Source organism: Oncorhynchus mykiss, chromosome 8 (assembly GCF_057628025.1).
Source record: "Oncorhynchus mykiss isolate SJ-2025 chromosome 8, ASM5762802v1, whole genome shotgun sequence".
In the NCBI taxonomy this organism is placed as follows: Eukaryota; Metazoa; Chordata; class Actinopteri; order Salmoniformes; family Salmonidae; genus Oncorhynchus; species Oncorhynchus mykiss.
Genome location: NC_143029.1, coordinates 52,718,075 through 52,738,808, shown reverse-complemented (window position 1 = coordinate 52,738,808; position 20,734 = coordinate 52,718,075). Strand labels below are relative to the sequence as shown.

Sequence of the window (20,734 nt, the reverse complement as noted above, 5' to 3'; positions counted from 1 at the left end):
TCCCAGTGGAGAAGTGCAACTGAATTTTCAATAGGAAGCACTTTAGATATCCGTTTACAAAATGAAGCAAGAACTTTTCTACATTTGAACGTTCCTTTTCTGTGTAAAAAACGCACCATCCTGCATTAACGCGACCCGAGACATGTGTTAGGGTTTCAACACAGCAGTTGCCATTGACCAGTGATACAGGTTCAGAAACATTTTCATTAAAAAAGGGGAATTCCACTCAAAAGTTAAAATTTGATGTTTTGTTCTTAATCTTTTAATATTTAAACAGATATGTCTAACATAGGGCTGGGCGATATTTTAAACCATTTCTTGCACTTTTGTTATAATTTCCACACTGTGCCATGCAGGGCTGCATGATATGCATGATATAGTGGGCAGGGAGCTCCTTGAATGCATTTATTTCTTTATTATTGAATGATTAAAACATACTTGCCGTAAAGCCACTCAACAACTACATCACATTAGTCATCTAACAGACTCCCATCCAGAGCGACATACAAGCAACCAGGGTCAACGCCCTGTTCAAGGGCACGTCGGCAGATCTTCCACAAGGTCAAAAAACGGGGACCTGAACCAGTGCTCCATCAGCCACCGGCCTAAGCTCCCAACCACCAGCCCTCCAAGACCCCTTCCCCCCACAGATCTCCAAGAGCTGCACCTCAACCATTCGAGACCCCCCTCCCTCCACTCAGATTTTTTTTTTTTCAATTTCTCCACCCCCCCTATACACCAACAAAATGAACAAAAGAGAGAGAAAAACAGAAAACAACAATGCAAAAAAAACAACAAAGGACAACAAAAATCATAACAGCAAGGCCAACTGAATATGTTTGAGTGCATGTATGGCACTATTTACCTATGTGTCCGTGTATGTGCAGATTTGAATGAGAGTGTGTGTATATGCATGCGTACAAACACCAGCACAGCATCAGCCTCGGGCAAACAGGCATTAGCTGTAAAAACACTGTCCCACACCGTTCATTCAAACTTAAGTTTTGTTTTAGACTTCATTTTTTTTAATACTCATCTTTGACCGTCATTCTATCCCCCACCCAGCAGCCTAGTGGTTAGAGTGTTGGACTAGTAACCGGAAGGTTGCAAGTTCAAACCCCCGAGCTGACAAGGTACAAATCTGTCGTTCTGCCCCTGAACAGGCAGTTAACCCACTGTTCCTAGGCCGTCATTGAAAATAAGAATTTGTTCTTAACTGACTTGCCTAGTTAAATAATGCTAAAATAATTTTTTTTTAAACTCCACTCCCTTCCTTCAGATCTCTCACCCTCTTTGGATTTTTACGCACCATATATCTTTCAACTATGCTGTGATGTTTGACATAATCGAATAGAATCCAAAGACAGCGAGTTGAAGATAAATACTTATACTAAGAGTATTAGTATATTATTAATTGACTGATCCGGTCTCTCCAGATCTCCCAACAGCACTATTTATAGGGACAATTTTAGATCAATGTTCTGCATTGTCAGCCATTCCTGAACCTGAGACCAGAAACAGGCTACCTGAGGGCAATACCAAAATAAATGGTCTATTGATTCTGTATCCTCACAACAAAATCTGCAGAGCTTCGATGATTGAATGCCCCAAATAGTCAACATTATGTTGAAATTCTTATTATGTTGGAATTCTATATAATAATTTTATCTGAAAAGCACAAAGTCTTGAATCTTGGGTAGTTTTATAAACTCAGCAACAACAACAAAAAAGTCCCTTTTTCAGGACACTGTCTTCCAAAGATCATTCGTAAAAATACAAATAACTTCACAGATCTTCATTGTAAAGGGTTTAACCTGTTGTGTGTAGGGGGCAGTAACCCAAATTAAACTGCCTATTTCTCAGGCCCAGAAGCTAAAATATGCATAGAATTGTCAGATTAGGATAGAAAACTCTATAAAGTTTCCAAAACTGTCAAAATATTGTCGGTGAGTATAACAGAACTGATATTGCTGGCGAAAACCTGAGGAAAATCCAACTAGGAAGTGCCTCTTATTTTGAAAACTCCCTGTTCCATTGCATGCCTTCCCTCCATTTAAAGGGATATCAACCAGATTCTTTTCCCTTCCACATGGTGTGAACAGTCTTTAGATATAGTTGCAGGCTTTTATTCTGAAAAATGAGCGAGAATGATCACATCGCGTCAGTGGATGGCTGGGTGCCAGCAGAGTTTTGCATGCACAAAAAAAGACATTGCATTGTCTGCCCCGTCGTGACCGCTTTACTTTAAAAAAATACATTTTGGATATATATGGACAGAATTAATTGAACAAAAGGACCATTTGTGATGTTTATGGGACATATTGGAGTGCCAACAGAAGCTCGTCAAAGGTATGATTTATATTTTTATTTCTGCGCCTGCAGGGTTGAAATGTTCTGTCTTGTTTATGGAGGTGCTATCCTCAGATAATAGCATCGTTTGCTTTCGCCGGAAAGCCTTTTTGAAATCTGACATGTTGGCTGGATTCACAACACGTGTAGCTTTAATTTGGTTTCTTACGTGTGTGATTTCATGAAAGTTCGATTTTCATAGGAATTTATTTGAATTTGGCGCTCTGCATTTTCTCTGGCTTTTGGCCAAGTGGGACGCTACCGTCCCACATATCACAGAGAGGTTAATGCAAGACAGGAATGTCAGTGTTCTGTCATGGCCAGCAAAGAGCCCAGATCTCAATCCCATTGAGCACATCTGGGACCTCTAATGAAACTGATTTACTTTCCTATTTATGCTATTTTTTATTTCTCTGCCAGTTTTGATCCTTTATATTGGGCAGACAGACCAGTTCCCTACATCCTACCTGCCTCCTACCTGCTTGGGGTAACGCTGTAATAAATTGGTTGTACTCTTGGATTGAGCAGACCTTTCCATACAATTCTGATAACTCTACCATTCCAATTTACAATATCCTTTAAAAACAAAATACCCTTTTCAAACATCTTTCCCATAAATACAGGTATTTTATCAACCAGCACGTTTAAGTTCAGCCATAATATTTGTTGTGCATTGTTGTTTGACATGAAAATGAATGAAATATTGACAGGATAGAAACCAAAGTGTTGGTCAATTTTTCCAGGGGACCGTAATGAGATGTTCTTAACCCATGTAGCTAACATATGTTTCACCTATTCTTCTCTGATTTAAGAAATTGTTGCACAAACAATATGCTCATCTAGGCCTACACCAGCACTGGTACCAGGCTGTATTAGCTTTATACATTTGTTCTGAGTATATTTAGCAAGCAAGCTAGCTAGCCAGCTAACTAGCGATTAGCATCTAAAAATATTTATTTTAGTCACAAATGGCTAAGAAAATACAAACTAGCAGATAGTGTATCTTACTGTCTGCAAACTACTATTAGTTTGTGTAATTATAGAACACATGGAAAGCAGCAGAGTTTTCACCAACGTCTTGTTCCATCTATCTGACCATGCAGACTGCCGAGTGAACGGCAAGAAAGTGTCCGTGACTCCGTGGTCGAACATCTACTCTCTCCTTGTGTGACAGGGGGCAGGGCTTTGTGTTTGGAAGTGGCATGCAGCAGGAGGGAGAACGACGACTCAAGTAGCAAACGGAGTGAATGATAAAAACAGACATACCTGCCTGAGTTGCGTATCACATTTAACTAACCAAACATTGAAATACCGTTATAGATTGTAAAGTAAAACCCCAAACCGGTCCATGCATCAATCCCGGTATATAGCAAAATGTGGTATACCACTCGGTGAGTTTGGGGTACAGTCAGTAAATAGGAAAGTTAGTGTTGTGGGTACTGACCTCATTGATGCTGACCTCTGCCTCCACGTACTGCAGGCCCTTCTGGATGATTGAGATGAGGGCAGCAGGGGGAACCAGGGCTCCGTTGATATTGGACTGGCTGATGTGGCTTTCTATGCCAAAGGTGAACGCCGAGTGGGAGAAGCCTGGCAGAAGGATGGGGCGAGAGGAAGGGGAAAATTAGTTGCACACCACTGTCCTTCAAATCACCACACCACTGCGTCACTATGTTTACATTCACCTTGCAGAGTTTACACTCTGCGGGCAAAACTGGTTGAAATGATGTCATAATAATGTAATTTCAACCAATGTCTGGTTGTGATAAACATGTCAACTGGCTTTGCCCGCTGGGCAGCACTCAGTTAAGATTCATTTTGGGGATTATGGTAGCTGAATTGTTTGCGATATTAAGCATTTTCCCTGGATTTAAGCTAGACCATTTGCAGATCTGATAATGGAAAAATGTATTGCTTTCCAAAATAGTTCAAAAAACTATTTTCAAAAGGGTGAGACACTTATTTCCGGAACCGACTCAGCACAATGTAAATCGGTAGCTGACTCTATAACCACTCCTATCTGTCATATTTTTTTATTTATCTGAGACTATAGGAAAGTCTTTGTCCTAAGGCATGGAGGGAAGCCAAAGTAATTCCGTTACCCAAGAGTGGTAAAGCGGCCTTTACTGGTTAAAACAGCAGACCGATAAGCTTGCTGCCAGCTCTTAAAAACATTACAAACCAAATAAACGCTATTTCTCTGTAAACAAATTAACGAAAGACTTTCAGCATCCTTATAGAGAAGGGCACTCAACATGTACTGCACTGATACAAATGACTGATGATTGGTTGAAAGAAATTGATAATAAAAAGATTGTGGGAGCGGTGCTGTTAGATTTCAGTGCAGCCTTTGATAATATTGACCATAACCGGTTGTTGAAAAAAGGTGTGTGTTATGGCTTTTCAACCTCAGTTCTGATTCCACAATTTGGCAATCTAATAGAACTCAAAGGGTTTTCTTTAATGTGAAGTGTGGTGTACCGCAGGGCAGCTCTCTAGGCCCTCTATTCTATTTTTACCAATGCCTGTCACTGGCATTAAACAAAGCATGTGTGCCCATGTATGCTGATGATTCAACCATATATACATCAGCAACCACAGCTAATGAAGTCACTGAAACCCTTAAAAGAGTGGCAGTCTGTTTTGGAATGGGTGGTCAGTAATAAACTAGTCCTAAACATCTCTAAAACTAAGAGCATTGTATTTGGTACAAAGCATTCCTTATGTGCTATACCACAGCTGAATCTGGTAATGAATGGTGTGGCTGTTGAACAAGTTGAGGAGACTAACTTACATGGCGTTACCTTACACTGTAAACTGTCATGGTCATAAAATATAGATTGAATGGTTGCAAAGACGGGTAGAGGTCTGGCAGTAATAAAGACATGCTCTGCTTTTTTGACACCACACTCCAAAAAGCAAGTTCTGCAGGCTCTAGTTTTGTCTAATCTTGATTATTGTCCAGTCGTGTGGTCCAGTGGTGCAAGGAAAGACCTAGTTATGCTGCAGCTGGCCCAGAACAGAGCAGCACATTTTGCTCTTAATTGTAATCAGAGGGCTGATATAGATACTATGCATGCCAGTCTCTTGGCTAAGAGTTGAGGAGAGACTGACTATCACTTCTTTTTACAAGAAGGTAAATTCAATTGATTGGACATGATTTGGAAAAGTACACACTAGAGGTCGACCGATTATGATTTTTCAACGCCGATACTGATTATTGGAGGACCAAAGAAGCCGATACCGATTAATTTGCCAATTTTCTTATTTGTAATAATGACAATTACAACAATACTGAATTAACACTTATTTTAACTCAATATAAAACATCAATAAAATCAATTTAGCCTCAAATAAATAATGAAATGTTCAATTTCGTTTAAATAATACAAAAACAAAGTTTGAGAATAAAGTAATATGTGCCATGTAAAAAAGCGTTTAAGTTCCTTGCTCAGAACGTGAGAACGTATGAAAGTTGGTGGTTCCTTTTAACACGAGACTTCAATATTCCAAGGTAAGAGGTTTTAGGTTGTAGTTAATATAGTATTTATAGGACTATTTCTCTCTATACCATTTGCATTTCATATACCTTTGACTATTGGACGTTCTTATAGGCACTATAGTATTGCCAGTGTAACAGTATAGTTTCCGTACCTCTCCTTGCCCCTACCTGGGCTCGAACTAGGAACACAGACAACAGCCACACAAAGCATCGTTACCCATCGCTCCACAAAAGCCGCGGCCCTTGCAGCACAAGGGGAATAACTACTCCAAATCTAAAAGCGAGTGACGTTTGAAACAGTATTAGCGCACACCCAGCTAACTAGCTAGCCATTTCACATTGGTTACACCAGCCATTAGGCTGATAGGCTTGAAGTCATAAACAGCGCTGTGCTTGCGAAGACCTGCTGGCAAAAAGCACGAAAGTGCTGTTTGAATGAATGATTACGGGCCTGCTGCTGCTCAGTCAGACTGCTCTATCAAATCAGACTTAATTATAACATAATAACACACAGAAATACGAGCCTTTGGTCGTTAATATGATCGAATCCGGAAACTATCATTTCGAAAACAAAACGTTTATTATTTCAGTGAAATACGGAACCGTTCAGGAATTTATCTAAAGGGTGGCATCCCTAAGTCTAAATATTCTTGTTACATTGCACAACCTTCAATGTATGTCATAATTCAAATTCTGGCAAATTAGTTCGCAATGAGCCAGGCAGCCCAATCGGTTGCATATACCCTGACTCTGCGTGCAATGAACGCAAGAGAAATGACACAATTTCACCTGGTTAATATTGCCTGCTAAACTGGATCAGTAGTTATAACTAGTAATTATGATTGATTGTTTTTTTATAAGGTAAGTTTAATGCTAGCTAGCAATTTACCTTGGCTTCTACTATATTTGTGTAACAGGCAGGCTACCCGTGGAGTGCAATGGTTAGAGCGTTGGACTAGTTAACTGTGCGGTTGCAAGATTGGAACCCCTGAGCTGACAAGGTGAAAACCTCTCATTTTGCCCCTGAACAAGGCAGTTAACCCACAGTTCCTAGGCAGTCATTGAAAATAAGAATGTGTCCTTAACTGACTTGCCTAGTTAAATAAAAAGGTATAAAAATAAAGTTTGAAATCGGTGCCCAAATTAAAATCGGCCACTCCTATTAATCGGTCGACCTCTAGTACACACCTGTCAGAGCAAAAACGTAAGGAATTGTCCGTAGAGCTCAAAAACAGAATTGTGTCAAGGCACAGATCTGGGGAAGGGTACCAAAAAGATTCTGCAGCATTGAAGAACCCCAAGAACACGCTGGCCTCAAAATCATTCCTAAATGGAAGAAGGAACTGCTGGCCGTCCATTCAAACTAAGCAATTGGGGGAGAATGGCTTTGGTCATCTTCCTGACCAAACTTCCCTGACCAAGAATCCAATGGTTACTGACAGAGCAACTCTGTGGAGATGGGAGAACCTTCCAGAAGGACAACCATTTCTGCAGCCCTCCACCAATCAGGCCTTTATGGTAGAGTGGCCAGACGGAAGCTACTCAGTAAAAGGCAAACCTGGCACCATCCATACTGTGAAGCATCATGCCGTGGGGATGATTTTCAGCGGCAGGGACAGGGAGACTAGTCAGGATCGAGGGAAACATGAACGGAGCGAAGTACAGAAAGATCCTTGAAAAAAACCTGCGCCAAACCTGCGCTCAGGACCTCAGACTGGAGTGAAGGTTCACCTTCCAACAGGGCAACAACCCTAAGCACACAGCCAAGCCAATGCAGGAGTGGCTTCGGGACAAGTCTCTGAATGTCTTTGAGTGGTTCCGCCTGAGCCCGGACTTGAACCCAATCTAACATCTCTGGAGAGAATTGAAAATAGCTGTGCAGCGATGCTCCCGATCCAACCTGAAAGAGCTTGAGAGGATCTGCAGAGAAGAATGGGAGGAACTCAGGTGCAAGCTTGGCACAGGTGTGCCAAGCTTGCAGCATCATACCCAAGAAGACTCAAAGCTGTAATTGCTGCCAAAGGTGCTTCGACAAAGTAATGAGTAAAGGGTCTGAATACTTATGTAAATGTGATATTTCCGTTTTTATTTTTGCAAACATTTCCAAAAAACGTTTTTTGCTTTGTCATTATGGGATAGTTTGTAGATTGATGAGGATTTTTTTTAAATCAATTTTGGAATAAGGCTATATAACGTAACAAAATGTTTAAAAAGGTCAAGGGGTCTGAATACTTTCCGAAGGCACTGTAGATCAGATGTGGGTCTTACCTGACTCTTGCAGGTATCTGTACACCAGGAAGTTGACCTCATCACTGCTAATGCTCATTTTTAATCCTGGTGGTCAACAAAGGGAATGGGAGCCTAGGAAGAGAGAGACACACCCACACAGTTACAACACAGCCTGACAAAATATGAATGCTGTACAGCTTGTGTTATACTCAGATACTTATTAACAGATTAAAAACAGACACTTCAAACAAACCCAGTGCCTTCATTATGGTTGAACGCTTGCCGATGGACTTCAGTTTACCACTACACTGATTAGTGACGAGGCATCTAGTTGGAACTGAGCTTGCTTTTGAACTTGGGAGTCTTGGAGAGTGGCAACATTTACAGTCTAGACGACATGTTGAAAGTCAATGGATAGTAGATCCATGCAAATACCCTGAGTCAATAAAATAAGGTGTAAAAAAAACACGAACTCACAACGCAGAGTTCCACACTAACATTTTCCCCTGGTGGCACTGGTGCCTCTAACTGTTTCAGTTAGTGGCACCAGCCCTTGATCTGGTGGCACCCCCTAAACATATTTGCAGTGTCAAACATGCCTGCTTGTCGAATATCTCATCCCAAAATCAGGGACATCAATATGGAGTTGGTCTCCCCTTTGCTGCTATAACAGCCTCCACTCTTCTGGGAAGGCTTTCCACTAGATGTTGGAACATTGTTGCAGGGACTTTCTTCCATTCAGCCACAAGAGCATTAGAGAGGTTGGGCACCGATGTTGATCGCTTAGACCTGGCTCGCAGTCTGCGTTCCAATTCATCCCAACAGTGTTCGAAGGGGTTGAGGTCAGGGCTCTGTGCAGTCAAATTCTTCTACACCGATCTCGACAAACCATTTCTGTATGGAAATCGCATTTCGCACAGGGCAAAGTCATGCTGAAACTGGAAAGGGCCTTCTGCAAACTGTTGCCACAAAGTTGGAAACAAAGTTTGACACTAGAATATTAGAGGACACACAGGCCATTTTGAAAATGAGAAATAGCTTTTTAGGGGCCGTCTCTCTTTAATAGCGACACTAGTTGCTTCCAAAGTTGTGCTTTTCCCCCAATTGTATTTAGAAATATTATACAATAGGGCTGGGAATTGCCATTGACCTGAAGATATTATCACGATACCTAGGTGCCGATACGATATGTATTGCAATTCTCACAATTCTATATGTATTGTGATTCAATACTGCGATCTGATGCTCCAAACATACTGCTCATTATGTCTGCTGCAGATGAGAGAGCATGATAAAATTAGTTTCTGTCATGGAAATAAGTGCTGAAAACTAGGCTCATAATTTAAAAAGATGGAGAACAAGCTATAGGGTGTAAAATACCAGCATTTTGGCACTAGTACAGCTGACTAGTGTTGGCTAATATCTAAAAACCAATATAATAGTGTCCAAAAATAATATTGTTTCCCCCCCCCCATCACTATTATACAATCATGAGGGGGGACAGAGTGTGTCATTACAACAGCAAGCCCCAGCTAAACAGGCAGCAGGGCAGACACTTTACTGTTTAACAAATTAATGGTTTTATCTGCCCCAAAATTTGAACCTTTTGATTGAGGTGTCCAAGTAGAATGTGCAGCTTGCACCAGTGCGACCAATTTAAAAATGTTTACTTGCACAGCTAAGTCAAAGGGTCACAAAATGTGACTAAATGGTCTGTAGCCCTGCCAACAGATGACATAACTCCACTATGTAACACCGTATCAAAATGGGCAAGCCTTTTGATCCCTTACCTTGCCTGACCTACTTTGGGGAAAATTCATAACACTCTGTGGTTACGGCCAAACTTATCATTATCAATTGGCAGTACAATCATGGAGTTAAATTCCATCCTGGCCCTTAGGCAAGGCACCAGTTTCCATTCATTACCCCCACAACTGGAAATAATTACTGAGCTCTCCTTAAGAGGGCAGGCTGACTCATGTGGACAAAACCACTGGGGGAAAGGAAAGATGGGGGGGGGGGGGGGTTAGGAATAACATCCCGCATAGTTCGTATTCCTGAGATGCGTATTTATTCAAGTGCACACACTGTTTAAACAGGACCGTGGAAAGAAACAACAGTAGGATGGCTGGATTGGAATTTATAGCACTTCATCATGCTAGCCCACTGAAAAGTACACACCGAGACCAGAAATGATAGCTAATGGTAAACAAATCAAGAGAGCCTTGGACTCTGGAGAATGCGATGCACTTCACGACACACAGACAGAATCATGACAATGGTAGGAATGGGATCGTGTTGCAATATGTGGCGTTAGTCACGGGTACAGCTGATGGGTTTGGTTGTACATTCAGGATAACACATAGGAAACACCCATAGTTGGTCCTATTCACATTGACTATGAGGGGTGAGGTTGCTGAGAAACAAGAAGTGTGTTTACATTTCAAGATATACAGTTGTAGTCGGAACTTTACATACATTTAAACTCAGTTTTTCACAATTCCTGACATTTAATCCTAGTAAAAATTCCCTGTCGTAGGTCAGTTAGGATCACCACTTTATTGTAAGAATGTGAAATGTGAGAATAATAGTAGCGAGAATGCTTTATTTCAGCTTTTATTTCTTTCATCACATTCCCAGTGGGTCAGAAGTTGACATACACTCAATTAGTATTTGGTAGCATTGCCTTTAAATTGTTTATCTTGGGTCAAACGTTTTGGGTAGCCTTCCACAAGCTTCCCACAATAAGTTGGGTAATTTTGGCCAATTCCTCCTGACAGAGCTGGTGTAACTGAGTCAGGTTTGTAGGCCTCCTTGCTCACACATGCTTTTTCAGTTCTGCCCACAAATGTTCTATAGGATTGAGGTGAGGACTTTGTGATGGACACTCCAATACTTAAGTACGCTTGGGGTCATTGTCCATTTGGAAGACCCATTTGTGACCAAGCTTTAACTTCCTGACAGATATCTTGATATGTTGCTTTAATATATCCACATAATTTTCCTACGTCATGATGACATCTATTTTGTGAAGTGCACCAGTCCCTCCTGCAGCAAAGCACCCCCACAACATGATGCTGCCACCCCCACAACATGATGCTGCCACCCCCGTGCTTCACGGTTGGAATGTTGTTCTTTGGCTTGCAAGCATCCCCCTTTTCCTCCAAACATAACGATGGTCATTACGGCCAAACAGTTCCATTTGTGTTTAATCAGACCAGAGGACATTTCTCCAAAAAGTACGACCTTTGTCCCCATGTGCAGTTGCAAACCGTAGTCTGGCTTTTTTTAGTGGCGGTTTTGGAGCAGTGGCCTCTTCCTTGCTGAGCGGCCTTTCAGGTTACGTCGATATAGGACTCCTTTTACTGTGGATATTGAAACTTTTGTACCCGTTTCCTCCAGCATCTTCACAAGGTCCTTTGATGTTGCTCTGGGATTGATTTGCACTTTTCACACCAAAGTACATTCATCTCTAGGAGACAGAACGCGTCTCCTTCCTGATCGGTATGACAGCTGCGTGGTCCCATGGTGTTCATACTCACGTACTATTGTTTGTACAGATGAACGTGGTACCTTCAATGTTTGGAAATTGCTCCCAAAGATGAACCAGACTTGTGGAGGCCTACAATATTTTTCTGCAGTCTTATCTTATTTTTAAAAATTTTCCAATGATGTCAAGCAAAGAGGCACTGAGTTTGAAGGTAGGCCTTGAAATACATCCACAGGTACACCTCCAACTGACTCAAATTATGTCAATTAGCCTATCAGAAGTTTCTAAAGCCATGACATAATTTTCTGGAATTTTACAAGCTGTTTAAGGGCAGTCATCTTCTGACCCACTGGAATTGTGATAGTGAATTATAAATGAAATAATCTGTCTGTAAACAGTTGTTGGATTACTTGTGTCATGCACAAAGTATATGTCCTAACCGACTTGTCAAAACTACAGTTTGTTAACAAGAAATGTGGAGTGGTCGAAAAACAAGTTTTAATGACTCCAACCTAAGTGTACGTAAACTTCCGAACTTCAACTGTAGATCCTGAGAATTAAATCTAAAAAGTTTATTTTATTTTTTCACACACACGCGTTATATGCCGAGTACACTGCTCTTCTCGTGTCCCATACCAATAACAGGCAGGGCCCCTTTCCTTGATTCCACACCGCTCTAAACCCTCAGATGGTAGTAGTCACACCTGTGGTGAAAAGGGCATTATTCTTACCAAACCACATGACCTTTGATTTAAAGGTGTTCAGAACAAGGTTAAGGTCAGAGAAAGCTTGTTGGACACCAAGAAAGCTTTGTTGTTGAGCATTTAACACAAAATCTGGGAAGGGGCCAGCTGAGTATAAAAGACTATCATCTACATATATATGGATGAGAGAGCTTCCTACTGCCTGAGCTATGTTGTTGATGTAAATTGAGAAGAGTGTGGGGCCTAGGATTGAGCCTTGGGGTACTCCCTTGGTGACAGGCAGTGGCTGAGACAGCAGATTTTCTGACTTTATACACAGCACTCTCTGAGGTAGTTCGCAAACCAGGCCAAATACTCCTTAGCCGGCCCACAAGAATGGAATGGTCTACCAAAATCAAAAGCTTTGGCCAAGTCAATAAAAATAGCAGCACAACAATGCTTTGAATCAATTGCAATGGTGACAACATTGAGGACCTTTATTAAGGTTGCACTGACATCTTTAACCTGAGCGGAAACCAGATTGCATACCAGAGAGAATACTATGGACATCAAGAAATCCAGCCAGTTGATTATTACGTTTTTCCAACACTTTTGATTAACAGGGCAAAATAGAAATAGGCCTATAACAGTTAGGATCAGCTTGATCTCCCCCTTTGAATAAAGGACAAACCGTGGCTGCCTTCCAGGCAATGGGAACCTCCCCAGAAAGGAGAGACAGGTTAACCTCTTCGATATAGGGGGCGCTCTTTTAATTTTTGGATGAAAAACGTTCCCGTTTTAAACAAGATATTTTGTCACGAAAAGATGCTCGACTATGCATATAATTGACAGCTTTGGAAAGAAAACACTGACGTTTCCAAAACTGCAAATATATTGTCTGTGAGTGCCACAGAACTGATGTTACAGGCGAAACCCAGATAAAAATCCAATCAGGAAGTGCCACATTTTTTGAAACCGCCTCATGCCAATGACTCCTTATATGGCTGTGAAGGAGCTAGGAGTCAGCTTACGTTTTCCACGTTTTCCCCAAGGTTTCTACAGCATTGTGACGTATTTGTAGGCATATCATTGGAAGATTGACCATAAGAGACTATATCTACCAGGTGGTCGCTTGGTGTCCTCCGTTGCAATTATTGCATAATCTCCAGCTGCAGTATTTTTCTGTTTGCTTCTGATGAGAAGCCAACTGCCACCACTGAAGGATTATCGAATAGATATGTGAAAAACACCTTGAGGATTGATTCTAAACAACGTTTGCCATGTTTCTGTCGATATTATGGAGCTAATTTGGAAAACAGTTCGGCGTTGTAAGTGACTGCATTTTCCGGTCATTTTCTTAGCCAAACGTGATGAACAAAACGGAGCGATTTCTCCTACACAAATTATCTTTTTGGAAAAACTGAACATTTGCTATCTAACTAAGAGTCTCGTCATTGAAAACATCCGAAGTTCTTCAAAGGTAAATTATTTTATTTGAATGCTTTTCTTGTTTTTGTGAAAATGTTGTCTGCTGAATGCTAGGCTTAATGCTATGCTAGGCTATCAATACTCTTACACAAATGCTTGTGTAGCTTTGGTTGAAAAGCATATTTTGAAAATCTGAGATGACAGTGTTGTTAACAAAAGGCTAAGCTTGTGTTTGAATATATTTCATTTCATTTGCGATTTTCATGAATAGAAAAAGTTGCGTTATGGTAATAAGCTTGAGGCTATGATTACACTCCCGGATACGGGTTGCTCGACGCTAGAGGTTAAAAAGGTCGGAGATAGGCTTGGCAATCATAGGGGCAGCAACTTTAAAGAAGGGTCTAAACCATTGGACCCAGATGTTTTTTGGGGGTCAAGTTTCAAGGGCTCCTTTAGCACCTCAGTGACTGCTTGCAGGGAGAAACTTTGTAGCAGGGCAGAGGAAACAGAGGGAGAAGCATTGGTGATAGTCACATTAGAAGGGGTGGGAGATGGAAGAAATTTTGGATGGGCAAGTAGGCATGTCTGAGTCAAATAGAAATCCTGACTTAATGAAGTGGTGATTAAAGAGCTCAGCCATGTGCTTCTTGTCAGTAACAACCACATCATCAACTTTAAGGGACATGGGCAGCTGTGAGGAGGGTTTATTCTCCAGGCCTTTAACCCTTTTCCAGATCTCCTTGGGGTTAGACACACAGAGTAGGCCTTAATTAAACATCTGATATGAAGAGAATGTCCCTGGAACCATCGATCCTCAGCTCGACTTTATATCGGAGATGCTAACTATGGCGTTGTTGTTCAAAACATCAACAAAATAACAATGAAATGCCAGCCATTCTAGCCTTGGACCATTTCTTTCCCTCCACACATTTCAGTGGAAAGGATTGTAGTCTGTTTGTATACAAGCCTCTCTGTGGGCTATACTGTAGCTTCTACTGTATCTCACCTTTTGCACTTTGCCCAAGGACAGCACTCTCTCTCTGAACACGAGGCCCAAGGCTATAAGTATGAATGCATTAAAACAGCACAGTTTGTATGAGAGTTTATGTGCAGGAATGCATGTCAGATACAGCTCGAGAAGCCAAGCCAAAATGGGTTGAGGCGTTTATTAATGGTCATGGCTGTGTATTCCAACTACCCCACGCAAATATTTACAGCGTTTGGGGGACGGAAAGTATTTTTTGACGTTTTTTTTTCTAGGGCTGGGCGATATGGCCTTTTCAAACTTATCAGTGATTCACAACATATATATAAAAATGTTGAGGGTCAATACACTATTTCAAACAGTCAGGAATAATCTAATGAATTCCGGCCTTGTAAAATTATACCTAGGCTAAATAAATCCACTACAAATGAAAATATTATAACCGGCTTTGTTGCAATAATCACTGATCTGACTTTCAAGTCAAAGAAAATTCCCTTTTTGTTACAAATTTAACCAGAACCACTGATAATGGCCAACTTCTTACCAGGTATTATAGAACATTAACACAGGTCTCAAACAATCTCTCAAGCACAAGCCCACCTGGTAGTGAGTAGCCAGCTAATTTTTATATTTAAAGTTTAGCCAACTTGGATCTACAGTGCATTCGGAAAGTATTCAGACCCCTTGACTTTTTACACATTTTGTTACGTTACAGCCCTATTCTAAAAATGTATTTTTATATATCCTCATCATTCTACACACAATACCCCATAATTACAAAGTGAAAACAGGGGGTTTAGAAATATTTGCAAATGTATTATATAAAAAAACAGACATACCTTATTTACATAAATATTCAGACCTTTTATGAGACTTGAAATTGACCTCAGGTGTATCCTGTTTCCATTGATCATCCTTGAGATGTTTCTACAACTTGGTAAATTCAACTGACTGGACATGATTGGGGCGGCAGGTAGCCTAGTGGTTAGAGAGTTGGGCCAGTAACCGAAAGGGTGCTAGATTGAGTCCCCAAGCTGACAAGGTAAAAATCTGTCATTCTGCCCCTGAACAAGGCAGTTCCTAGGCCGTCATTGTAAATAAGAATTTGTTCTTAACTGAATTGCCTTGTTAAAAAACATTTTAAAGAATAATTTGGAAAGACACACAACTGTCTATTTAAAAGGTCCCACAATTGACAGTACATGTCAGAGTAAAAACCAAGCCATGAGGTCGAAGGACTTGTCCTTAGAGCGCCAAGACAGGATTGTGTCGAGGCACAGATCTGGAGAAGGGTAAATAGAACAAGTTTGGAACCATCAAGACTCTTCCTAGAGCTGGCCGCCTGGGCAAACTGAGAAATCAGGGAAGAAGACCCTTGGCTCTAGAACCCGATGGCTCTAGAGATATTCTGTGGAGATGGGAAAACATTCTACAAGGACAACCATATCTGTAGAACTTCACCAAATCAGGCCTTTATGGTAGAATGGCCAGACGGAAGCCACTCCTCAGTAAAAGGCACCTGACAGCCCGCTTGGAATTTTCCAAAAAGGCACCTAAAGAACTGACCATGAAACAAAAATGGAACGCATTGGCCTGAATGCCAAGCGCACGTCTTAATCTTAAGGAAACCTGGCACCATTCCTACAGTGAAGCATGGTGGTGGCAAGCATCATGCTGTGGGGATGTTTTTCAGCAGCAGAGACTGGGAGAAGTCAGGATCGAGGAAAAGATGAATTGGGAAAAGTACAGAGATCCTTGATGAAAACCTGCTCCAGAGTGCTCAAGACCCCAGACTGGGGTGAAGGTTCACCTTCCAACAGAACAACAACCCTAAGCACACAGCCAAAACAATGCAGGAGTGGCTTCGGGACAAGCCTATGAATGTCCTTGAGTGGCCCAGCCAGAGCCCGGACTTGAACCCGATCAAACATTTCTGGAGAGACCTGAAAATAGCTGTGCAGCGACGCTCCCCATCCAACCTGACAGAGCTTGAGAGGATCTGTAGAGAAAAATGGGAGAAACTCCCCAACTACAGATGTGCAAAGATTGTAGCGTCATTCCCAAGACGATTCGAGAACGTAATCGCTGCCAAAGGTGATTCAACAAAGTACTAAGTAAAGGGTCTGAATACTTATGTAAATGTGATATTTCAGTTAATACATGTGCAAAATGTTCTAAAAACCTGTTTTTGCTTTGTCATTATGGGGTATTGTGTGTGTAGAATGATGAGGAGATATATTTTTTTTTAAACCAAAATCAATTTAGGAATAAGGCTGTAACGTAACAAAATATGGAATAAGTCAAGGGGTCTGAATACTTTCCAAATGCACTGTATTTGTTTGCTAATGGACACACCTTCCTGTCCGTCTGCAACTGTTTGAACAAAATAGCCTGATCACTGTGTTTAGATGTGGAAATCAAGAGGCCTACCTGGACAAGATGCTTATTTCTCAGAATGGGTTGACAATTCCTTAAATAAATGAGTATTTTTATGCTCTTTGCACATTTACAAAACACAGACTAGACAGCTTGCGCATTACCGTCTGGCTAAAATGCTGCTAACGGTACATGGTACTGCAATGCCGCCTGCGACAAACTGAGTATTAATTTTCCACATTCATTGATACTGCCGTCTTAGTATGGTCTGCTCTATATTTTGGGAGTGGAGACATAAAAAGGGTATCATTATGAAGGTTAAGTTCTCCTCCATTACAGTACAAATAATGTCTCAATGTGTTTGGGGGTCCATATGACCAATTATGTTAGACCAAACCTCAAATGCAAATAGCGAGTTGAAACTGCTTGTTGTCAGAGAGGAAATGGCAGGGGGAGGGGCTTGGTGTCTGTGTGCGAAAGTACACAGTACAGAAGGAGCGAAGGAGACGAGACCAAAAAGACAAAACACTCAAAGAAACAAAAACAATTAAATAATACTTGACTTTTGCAATACAGGTATTTGGAACATTGCGCTAAAACATTATTTTGAATTAATTCAGTATATCGCCCTGCCCTAGTTTCCCTCATGCCTCTTTGGGGTGATGACAATTCAGTCGGGTCAAGGAGGGCGAATATGGCTCACCAGTGTGAGTTAGTTGTCTCTCTGTTTGACATGCACTGAAGTACAGGCCATAACCCCAGAGTCCTGACACCTTGCCGAGGGTCTGACTGCATCTGCAGACTCCTCTCCTGCTCCTTCACGAAAGTTGACGGTCTGTTTGGGGATTTGAAAACCCACATCATGGGAGATGTGCTCCTGTGGGTATATCCAAAACAACTCCGCATTCTGGTAGTCCAGGTTTGAGCCAAAGTATGGAGAAAGTCATCCTTACAATGCAATCGTCAGGCATGTCAGTGTGATTCTGAGATAACCACTGTGCTTTCTATTATACTATATAAGACAAAAGCACAACTTGTGTGTTGCTTCGGAAACACTTCTCAGCCATCACTATGCATGCAATTACATACGATTATGTCAGCCCCAGACTACTCACCATGTGATCAAGTGTCTTTCAGAAGCTCATTGCTCCACCGTCCAGAGGAGGAACTCCGCAATCTAGGAACGAAGACAGTGAACAGAATAATTACATTTACACTTGAGTCATTAAGCAGACGCTCTTATCCAAAGTGACTTACAGTTAGTGCATTCATCTCAAGATAGCTAGGTGGGACAACCACATCTCGGTCATAGTAAGTTTCCTCAAGAACGTCAGTACTGGAAAAGTCAAGCGTGAGTGTTAGTTAACGAAAGGCATTTATTTTCAATTCCAGTTTATACACTGTTCATGTTGACCCTCTCTGAGTAAGTACATAAGAGTGAACCCTTGACTATACTGTTTAGAAGTATATAGGTATCATGGCAAGAGCATGATGCTTTCATAGCAACTTCAGAGCTCATAATTATGCACGACAACTGGGACTTAACAATCCCAGTACATTGATATATTACCTGCCAATATTATATGGAAATTGTAAGGGAAATGTTGCAGTGCCTACGCAGGCAGATTGAGGAAAGAGTTAAAAACTGACTGGCCAAGAGGGGTGTGTCGCTATACTATCAGACTGGGTCAGTGATGAATCCATACAGCCAATGGACCTTTGTGCTACAAGTGCCCTGGTAGGAGTACGCAAGAAGCAGACTGGAAAGAATAATTACCTAGTTACTACTGTAACGTTAACATGTACAGTACCTTCGTGTACAGCTGTGATAGAAAACGCTATCATAGTCAACGTTATAACATTGACACACTACACCAGTCGGCACAATTTACTATCCGCAACTTAACGTTAACTACCCAACTGCGCAATTTAGGTTTTACCTAATTTATAAACGTTAGCTAGCGACAGTAATATTAAAAAACGATTTCGTCTAACGTTAGCTAGCTACCGATAGTTGGCGTTATGTCACCGGCTAGCCTAAGCTAACGTATCTCGCATTGCTAACTAGCTAGCATTGCTAACTAGCTAGCGCGAAGAGCACAAAGCCCATCCCCCACACGGTTGTACGCAAGAGGCTAAGCTAACGTAGTGATTAGCTAGCTAGCCTGGGCACCGCGACGTGGTTTTTCGGTCGCCACTCTCCCGCGACCATGAGGCATTGCTAAACAAGGATTTAGCGGTAGCTAACTAGTTAGTCACAAAAACATATTACAGGGCATACCTTTAGAAAGGGGTCGCAATATTTTGCATTTATTCCTGTGTTCCAACAACAAAACCAAAAAAAACAAGATTCGTTCTTTATATGAACGGTGCTGGTTAGCTAGCAAGGCTAGCTAGCTGCTCTTTCAAAATGTGTCCCCATAATCCAGTAGCTAGCTACCTACTTTGTCTGAAATCTTTTGATAGATGGCTTCCGCTGTAATCCACGTGTTTAAAGCTAAACCATGTTATCTCTTTCCAAAGATTGCAAAATTGATATAACAAGGAAATTAATTAACATTTTAACGCTAATAGATAAGATACAAAGCCAGGCGGTTCGAAGCCAACGGCTTCAGACACTCAACACAGTGACGCGACTTTCCCTACAAAAATGGGCAGTCCAGGCAGCTTGCTACAGTATTTCCAAACATCACTCATTGAAGCGAGACACAGAAAGCATAGTCACATGTAGAAAAAGTGTACAGGAAATGTTATTTCCTGCAAAACGATTAAAACGTATGGTAAGCCAATATTGTATTAATTTAGATAATTAGATGCCATACAGTTCTGTGAATTTATATTTTATACAACCAGTCTCTTTGAATGCATTAATATTGTCCATAAAGAAATGGGAGAGTTCAACTACTCAGAATAGAATTATGAAGAAATAGGCAACTCACTTTCACAATCATATACAGTAATTCGAGCCAGCACACAATGGCTCCATCACAGAATAACCATCCCTCCCCCTCCTCCCAAATTGGGTTTAAGAGCCTTCACTTGGTTCCACCAATCAGATGAAAAGGAAAAAGTATAGAGGCTTCAAGCTAACAGCCAGCCACCAGTCAAAACAGTGTTTCCCCCATCCCCCACTATTGCACATTTTTGCCTGGCTGGGCACCACTAGCCATAGATAAATTACTCCCCACCCTCAATCCTTTGCTGGTCATTCATATTGAGAAAGTCAATAACAAGCTGACATTATTGATGTCTACATATATAACTGTTTTCTATTTGCATACATTTTCCTAAGTGCATTGCACTGTTTTAGCTGGACATGCTGATCAAAAGATACACGGGAGTAAGATCTTCTGAGAAGCACTTGACAAGGCTGTGAAAGTGTCATGGAAGTTGTATATCACCCTGGGATGAGACGTTGAGATGGGATCATTCCATGATTCCTCTGCACATTTTAGATCTACTATAGCTGTATCAAAGATAGGATGACGATAGCACAAGCTTTTCCTGCCATAATTAAAAAACTAGACTGAATAGTACTGATTCAGTGCTAACATATGACTGTTTTCCTCAAACTATCCCCAAGTGAAGATTCTGCTTCATCGCTCCAGACTTCCCTGTGCGAGATGATGACACATCATGAAATGGTGAATGTGGCCAGCAGAAACACACATTAAGAACAACAAGAGGAATAG

At 41.2% G+C, this 20,734-nt stretch overlaps 1 protein-coding gene across 4 annotated transcripts in view; it reads right to left on the bottom strand.

Annotated features, from left to right (window-relative positions):
* Window positions 1-20,182, bottom strand: part of LOC110530054 (F-box-like/WD repeat-containing protein TBL1XR1) — a 37,793-nt gene extending 17,611 nt beyond the window's left edge. Inside the window, exons 1-5 of one of the 4 annotated variants that reach the window (XM_090181889.1) lie at window positions 19,487-19,525; window positions 18,300-18,378; window positions 18,158-18,219; window positions 8,120-8,212; window positions 3,794-3,939 (exon numbers count right to left, since the gene is read on the bottom strand). In XM_090181889.1, coding sequence (XP_090038015.1) covers window positions 3,794-3,939; window positions 8,120-8,177 — 204 coding nt within the window. In that variant the 5' untranslated portion in view covers window positions 8,178-8,212; window positions 18,158-18,219; window positions 18,300-18,378; window positions 19,487-19,525. Of the gene's footprint in view, window positions 1-3,793; window positions 3,940-8,119; window positions 8,213-18,157; window positions 18,220-18,299; window positions 18,379-19,323; window positions 19,526-19,981 lie in introns of those variants that run through there. The other 3 variants (XM_090181890.1, XM_090181888.1, XM_021612839.3) reach the window with 3 other exon arrangements.
* Between the last annotated feature and the right edge of the window lie 552 nt (window positions 20,183-20,734).